Below are 7,597 nucleotides of genomic sequence, written 5' to 3'. Positions count from 1 at the left end.
TGGGGGTCTCTGGGGGGATTTGCGGGTCTCGGTGGGGATTTGGGGGGTATCTGGGGGGACTTGGGGGGTATTTGGGGGGGTCTCAGGGGGGATTTGGGGGTATTTGGGGGGTCTCGCGGTATTCGGGGGGTCTTTGAGGGGGGTCTTGGGGGCTTTGGGGGGGATCTGGGGGCTCTCAGGGGGTATTTGGGGGATTTTGGGGGTATTCGGGGGGCTCGGGGGTCTCCGGGGGCTCACACCGGCTCCATCTGCAGCTCGGGGGTCTCCGGGGGGATTTGGGGAGGTATTTGGGGGTCTCGGGGGTATTTAGGGGGTCTTTGAGGGGGGGTCTCGGGGGGCGTCCAGGGGTATTTGGGGGTTCTCAGGGGGTATTTGGGGGTCTCCGGGGGCTCACACCGGCTCCATCTGCAGCTCGGGGGTCTCGGGGGCTCCGGCTGGCGCAGGGCGGCGTGGGACCCGATCACCACCAGCGTCGCCCCTGGGGGGGGGGGGGGCACAAAGCGGGGGGGGGTCAGGGGGGTCCCCAACCCCACCCCCGCCCCCCAACAGCCCCCTCCCCCCACGGGGGGCACCCGCTATGGGGCTGGGGGGTTTGGGGGGGTGGGGTTTTGGGGGGGGTTGGGGGGGTGATTTGGGGGGGGTCTCACCCAGCACCCAGAAGACGGCGGCGCCGGCCCCCGCCAGCCAGAAGACGGGGAGCGAGACCCCCCCGGCCAGTGCGTACTGGTGGGCCGGGGTCAGCTCCCGCCCTGGGGGGGCAGCGGGGTTGGGGGGGTGCTGAGCCCCCCCATTCCCAGTCCCTCCCAGTTCCTCCCACAGTGACCCTCCCCAGTCCTTCCCAGTGCCCCCCAGTCCTTCCCAGTGCCCCCCCAGTCCCTCCCAGTGCCCCCTTATGCTCTCCCAGTCCCTTCCCACAGCCTCCCAGTGCCCCTCCAGTCTCACCCAGTGCTCCCCAGTCCCCCCCAATGCTCTCCCAGTCCCTCCCAGTGCCCCTCCAGTTCCTCCCCACAGCCTCCCAGTCCCTCCCAGTGCCACCTCCAGTCTCACCCAGTGCTCCCCAGTCCCTCCCAGTGCCCCCCTTATGCTCTCCCAATCCCTCCCAGTGCCCCCTCCATCCTTTCCAGTCCTGCCCAGTGCCCCCCAGTCCCTTCCCACAGCCTCCCAGTCTCCCCCAGTGCCCCCAGTGCCCACCCAGCAGGACGAGGGGAGCCTGCTGGGCTCGCAGGCGGACGACGTAGCAGGCCCCGAAGAAAACCCCCAGGGCCACCAGCAGCAGGGGGGAGGTGATGCTGGGGGGCAGATGTGGGGCAGATGTGGGGCAGAGCAGCTTTTGGGGGGGGGGGGAATGGGGCTGCCCCACAGCCAGCCCCACACCAACCTGCCCCATGGCACCCCACTGCCCCAAACCGGCGCCAAACCTGCCCCAGAGCCCTCCCCGGACCTGCCATCCTGCCCCATAGCAGCTCCCACTTCTGCCCCATAGCAGCCCCCCACAGCCCCCACCCCTGCCCCACAGCAGCTCCCCACAGCCCCCACCCCTGCCCCGCCATCCTGCCCCATAGCAGCTCCCCACAGCTCCCATCCTGCCCCATAGCAGCTCCCCACAGCCCCCACCCCTGCCCCGCCATCCTGCCCCATAGCAGCTCCCCACAGCTCCCATCCTGCCCCATAGCAGCTCCCTGCAGCCCCCCACAGCCCCCACCCCTGCCCCGCCATCCTGCCCCATAGCAGCTCCCCACAGCTCCCATCCTGCCCCATAGCAGCTCCCCACAGCCCCCACCCCTGCCCCGCCATCCTGCCCCATAGCAGCTCCCCACAGCTCCCATCCTGCCCCATAGCAGCTCCCTGCAGCTCCCCACAGCCCCCACCCCTGCCCCGCCATCCTGCCCCATAGCAGCTCCCCACAGCTCCCATCCTGCCCCATAGCAGCCCCATAGCGGCTCACAGGCAGTAGAGGATGAGGCCGAGGAAGACGAAGAGGTAGTTGCTCTGGAAGTGCTCGGCGTTGTGGCTCAGGCGCTGGCAGAGCTCCCCGAAGTTGCGGGGCACCCCGAAGCGCCGCTGGTCCAGGAAGGAGCCCCACGGCCGGACCCCCGCCCGCCGCGCCTCCAGCCACTGCCGGGCCGGCCCGGGGGGCAGCATGGCCGGCAGCCTGCGGGGGGGGCGGCGCTGGACCCACGGCGCCCTGCTCCCACACCTCCCGGCCCCACGGGAGGCCCACGGCGTCCCCTCCGCCCCGTGGTGTCCCTTCTGTCCCAGGGCATCCCCTCCGCCCCACGGCGTCCCCTCCGCCCCGTGGTGTCCCTTCTTCCCCATGGCATCCCCTCCGCCCCACGGCGTCCCCAGCCCCACGGCGTCCCCTCCGCCCCACGGCGTCCCCAGCCCCACGGCGTCCCCAGCCCCACGGCGTCCCCTCCGCCCCACGGCGTCCCCAGCCCCACGGCGTCCCCAGCCCCACGGCGTCCCCAGCCCTCACTTGGTGCCCAGCCCGGTCAGGGGGTCGCTGTCAGTCGTGGGGTTGAAGAGATGCTCCGGGGGGGGCTTGGCGGCCGCCATGGCTGGGGGAGAGACGGGGGGGTTATGGGGCGCGGGGGCCGGTTATGGGGCGCAAGGGCCGGTTATGGGGCGCGGGGGCCGGTTATGGGGCGCAAGGGCCGGTTATGGGGCGCGGGGGCCGGTTATGAGTTGCGGGGACCGGTTATGGGGCGCGGGGGCCGGTTATGGGGCGCGGGGGGGGTCCCGAGGTCCCCTCCCCCCCCGCGGGGCTCTGGGGGTGCCGGGGGTGGGGGAGGGGCGGCTTTCGGGGGGTCTCCCCCCCGTCGCCATGGCGACCCCCGCCCCGCCCTCACCTGCTGCCGGCGGGCGCTGGCGGTGCCGCGTGGCGGGGGCGGGGCGCGGGGCACGACGGGAAATGTAGTTGGGGGCGGGGCCGGGGCGGGCATGGGGCGGGGCCGGGGCGGGGCTCCTCCCCCCGAGATCATTAGGGATCCCCCAGCCCCCCCCGCCCCACGATCGGCGACCCCGGGGGGGACGGGGGGAAGGGGGGTCGCGGGGGGGGGGTAGGGGGGTATGGAGGGGGTATGGGGGCGGTATAGGGGCTGTATGGAGGCTGTATGGAGGCTATAGGGGGATATGGAGGCTATAGGGGGGCTATGGGAAGCTATAGGGGCTGTATAGGGGCTATGAGGGGCTATAGGGGCGGTATAGGGGCTGTATGGGGGCGGTATGGGGGCTATAGGGGCTGTATAGGGGCTATGGGGGGGCTATGGGGCGGTATGGGGGGGCTATAGGGGCTATGGGGGGTATAGTGGGATATGGGGGATATAGGGGCAGGAGGATATGGGCGGTATAGAGGGCTACAGGAGGGCTATAGGGGGCTATAGGGGGGTATAGGAGGGCTACAGGGGGGTATAGGGGGCTATAGGGGGGTATGGGGGGGAGCGAGGGGCTATAGGGTGGCTATAGGGGGTGTGGGGGGGCTGAAGGGGTACGGGGCGCTATAGGGAGCACGGGAGGGTGTAGGGACCATGGGGCCACACGCCCGCTCCTCCGCCAGGGGGCAGCAGCGCCCCCGGGGCCGTCAGTAGGGACACGGGGTAACGGGGCTGGAGGGGGCCCCCAAAGCCCCCCCCAGAGCCCCCCGCCCCCTCAAACTCCCCCAAAGCCCCCCATACCTCCAAGCCCCCCCAGCCCTCCCCAAGCCCCCCAAGTCCCCCCCAAAGCCCCCCAAGCCTCTCAAAGCCCCCCAAGCTCCCCCAACGCCCTCCCAACGCCCCCCCATACCCCCCAACCCCTCCAAATCCCCCAAAAGACCCCCCAGCCCCCCAAAGACCCTCAAAGCCCCCCAGCCCCCCCATACCCCCCAAGACCCTCAAAGCCCCCCCAAAGACCCTCAAAGCCCCCAGACCCCCCAAATCACCCCCAAGCCCCTCAAAGCCCCACAAAACCCCTCCAAGGTCCCCCCAAAGCCCCCCAAGCCCCCGTACCCCCCCACAAAGCCCCCCAAGCCCCCCTCAAGCCCCCCATACCCCCCAAAGCCCCCAAGCCCCCTCAAAGCCCCCCAAGCCCCTCAAAGCCCCCCAAAGCCTCTCCAACCTCCCCAGCCCCCCCAAGCCCTCCCAAAGCCCCTCCAAATCCCCCCCAACCCCCCAAACTCCCCCAAAGTCCCCCAAACCCCCCAAACTCCCCCATATGCCCCCAAGCCCCCCAACCCCCCCAAAGTCCCTCAAAGCCCCCCAACCTCCCAAGCCCCCCCAGAGCCCCCCAACGTCTGCCAAAGCCCCCCAACGCCCCCCCCAAAGCCTCCCAAGCCCCCCAAGCCTCCCCCAAAGCCCCCCATACCCCCCAAGCCCCTCAGCCCCCCCAAAGCCCCCCATACTCCCCCAAAGCCCCCCAACGCCCCCCCAAGCCCCCCATACCCCCCAAAGGCCCCCCCAAAGGCCACCCAAAGCCCCCCAACCCCTCCAAATCCCCCAAAAGACCCCCCCAGCCCCCCCAAAGCCCCCCGAGCCCCCCAACGCCCCCCAAAGCCCCCCAAGCCCCCCATACTCCCCCCAAGCCCCTCAGCTCCCCCAAAGCCCCCCAACGCCCCCCAGAGCCCCCCATACCCCCAAAGCCCCCCTCAAAGCCCCCCAAAGCCCCCCAAAGCCCCCCATACCCCCCAAGGCCCCCCACCCCCCGGTGCCTGCTGGCGGCGGGGCCGCCCCCCCCCATCCATCAGCCCGCGCCCAATCCCCCCGTCAAAACATTTCGCTCGCAAATGGGCCCGAACTAATTAACGGCGGCGTTAATTACCGCGCCGCGCCGCCGCCAGCCGCCTGCGGGGAGCGGGGGGGCAGTGGGGGGTCGGGGGGGCTGCTTAGGGGGGCCTTACCCTGGTTGGGGGGGCTCAGAGACTGCTTAGGGGGTCGCCGAGACTGGTTAGGGGGGCCTTACCCTGGTTGGGGGGTCTCAGAGACTGCTTAGGGGGTCCCCGAGACTGGTTAGGGGGGCCTTACCCTGGTTAGGGGGTCCCACAGGCTGGTTAGGGGGGCCTTACCCTGGTTAGGGGGTCCCCGAGACTGGTTAGGGGGGCCTTACCCTGGTTAGGGGGTCCCCGAGACTGGTTAGGGGGGCCTTACCCTGGTTAGGGGGTCCCACAGACTGGTTAGGGGGGCCTTACCCTGGTTAGGGGGTCCCTTACCCTGGTTAGGGGAGGCCTTACCCTGGTTAGGGGGTCCCACAGGCTGGTTAGGGGGTCCTTACCCTGGTTAGGGGGTCCCACAGACTGGTTAGGGGGGCCTTACCCTGGTTAGGGGGTCCCTTGCCCTGGTTAGGGGGGCCTTACCCTGGTTAGGGGGTCCCACAGACTGGTTAGGGGGGCCTTACCCTGGTTAGGGGGTCTCAGAGACTGGTTAGGGGGTCCCCGAGACTGGTTAGGGGGGCCTTACCCTGGTTAGGGGGTCCCTTACCCTGGTTAGGGGGGCCTTACCCTGGTTGGGGGGTCTCAGAGACTGGTTAGGGGGTCCCCGAGACTGGTTAGGGGGGCCTTACCCTGGTTAGGGGGGCCTTACCCTGGTTGGGGGGTCTCAGAGACTGGTTAGGGGGTCCCCGAGACTGGTTAGGGGGGCCTTACCCTGGTTAGGGGGTCCCCGAGACTGGTTAGGGGGGCCTTACCCTGGTTAGGGGGTCCCACAGACTGGTTAGGGGGTCCTTACCCTGGTTAGGGGGTCTCAGAGACTGGTTAGGGGGGCCTTACCCTGGTTAGGGGGTCCCTTACCCTGGTTAGGGGAGGCCTTACCCTGGTTAGGGGGTCCCACAGGCTGGTTAGGGGGCCTTACCCTGGTTGGGGGGTCTCAGAGGCTGGTTAGGGGGTCCCCGAGACTGGTTAGGGGGGCCTTACCCTGGTTAGGGGGTCCCACAGGCTGGTTAGGGGAGGCCTTACCCTGGTTAGGGGGTCCCACAGGCTGGTTAGGGGGGCCTTACCCTGGTTAGGGGGTCTCAGAGACTGGTTAGGGGGTCCTTACCCTGGTTAGGGGGTCCCACAGACTGGTTAGGGGGGCCTTACCCTGGTTAGGGGGTCCCACAGGCTGGTTAGGGGGGCCTTACCCTGGTTAGGGGGTCTCAGAGACTGGTTAGGGGGTCCTTACCCTGGTTAGGGGGTCCCACAGACTGGTTAGGGGGGCCTTACCCTGGTTAGGGGGTCTCAGAGACTGGTTAGGGGGGCCTTACCCTGGTTAGGGGGTCCCTTACCCTGGTTAGGGGAGGCCTTACCCTGGTTAGTGGGTCTCAGAGACTGGTTAGGGGGTCCCCAAGACTGGTTAGGGGGTCTCAGAGACTGGTTAGGGGGTCCCCGAGACTGGTTAGGGGGGCCTTACCCTGGTTAGGGGGTCCCACAGGCTGGTTAGGGGGGCCTTACCCTGGTTAGGGGGTCCCCGAGACTGGTTAGGGGGGTCCCCAGCCTGGTTAGGGGGTCCCCTCCTCCAGAAGGGGTTGGTTATGGGGTCCCCAGCTTGGTTATGGGGTCTCAGAGACTGGTTAGGGGGTCCCCGAGACTGGTTAGGGGGTCCCCAGCCAGGTTAGGGGTCCCACCTGCTGGTTGGGGGGTCCCTGACCCTGTTTGGGGGTCCCCAGCCGATTGGGGGGGTCCCCTGGCCCAGAGGGGGTGCTCGGGGGGTCCCTCACCCCGGGGGGGCTGCACCCTGGTTGGGGGGTCCCACACTCCGGCTATGGGGGGATCCCGGTGCCGGGGGGTAGGGGGTCCATGGGGGTGGTCCCGGTGCCGGGGGTCCCGGTGCCGGGGGGTGGGGGGGTCTGTAGGGGGGTCCCGGTGCCGGGGGTCGGGGAGGGGGGCTTGGGGGGGAGTCCTGGTGCTGAGGGGGTCCGTGGGGGGGGTCCCGGTGCCAGGGGTCCCGGTGCCGGAGGTCTATGGGGGGGGGGGGGGGTCCCGGTGCCGGGGGGTAGGGGGTCCGTGGGGGGTCCCGGTGCCGGGGGTCTGTGGGGGGGTCCCGGTGCCGGGGGTTCCGGTGCCGGGGGTCTGTGGGGGGTCCCGGTGCGGGGGGGTCTGTGGGGGGGTGGCTGGGGGGGGGGTCCCAGTGCCGGGGGGGTTCCGGTGCCGGGGGTCTGTGGGGGGAGGGTCCCGATGCAGGGCGTCCCGATGCCAGGGGTCTGGGGGGGGGGGTGTCTGGGGGGGGTCCCGGTGCCGGGGGTCCGCGCCCCGGCCCCCCCGCCCCCCGGCCCATTGTTCGCCGCCGCCGCCCCCGCCCCCGCCCGCCGCCCCCCGCCGCCCCCCATCCATCACCCGCTGACAGCTCCGGCGGCGGCGAATTAGCACCTAAATCGAATATTGATCAGCGCGGCGGCCGCTCCGCTCCGCTGACCCCCGCCCCCCGCGCCGGGACCCCCCCAGACCCCCCCCGCACCGGGACCCCCCCCCAGACCCCCTCCGCACCGGGACCCCCCCCCAGACCCCCCCCGACCCCCTCCGCACCGGGACCCCCCACAGACCCCCCTCCCCACAGACCCCCCCCCCCGGCACCGGGACCGCCCCACAGACCCCCGCCCCCCGCGCCGGGACCCCGGACCCCCCGCACCGGGACCCCACCCCAGACCCCCCCCC

General features: G+C 70.8%; 1 protein-coding gene across 1 annotated transcript; it reads right to left on the bottom strand.

Moving 5' to 3' along the window:
• Positions 1–243: 243 nt before the first annotated feature.
• On the bottom strand, positions 244–2,900 carry RABAC1 (Rab acceptor 1). Its single transcript, XM_087778575.1, is given in 7 exon segments — positions 244–425; positions 428–478; positions 648–749; positions 1,192–1,289; positions 1,946–2,152; positions 2,477–2,558; positions 2,850–2,900. Coding segments are annotated over 6 exon segments (573 nt in total). The 5' UTR covers positions 2,557–2,558; positions 2,850–2,900; the 3' UTR covers positions 244–390.
• Between the last annotated feature and the right edge of the window lie 4,697 nt (positions 2,901–7,597).

The sequence above is a fragment of the Nipponia nippon genome, unplaced genomic scaffold (genome assembly GCF_047370975.1).
Source record: "Nipponia nippon isolate SJK-2023a ecotype South Korea unplaced genomic scaffold, ASM4737097v1 scaffold_44, whole genome shotgun sequence".
Lineage (NCBI taxonomy): Eukaryota > Metazoa > Chordata > Aves > Pelecaniformes > Threskiornithidae > Nipponia > Nipponia nippon.
The sequence above is the reverse complement of the archived record's forward strand: the minus strand, read 5'-3'. Positions and strand labels throughout refer to the sequence as shown.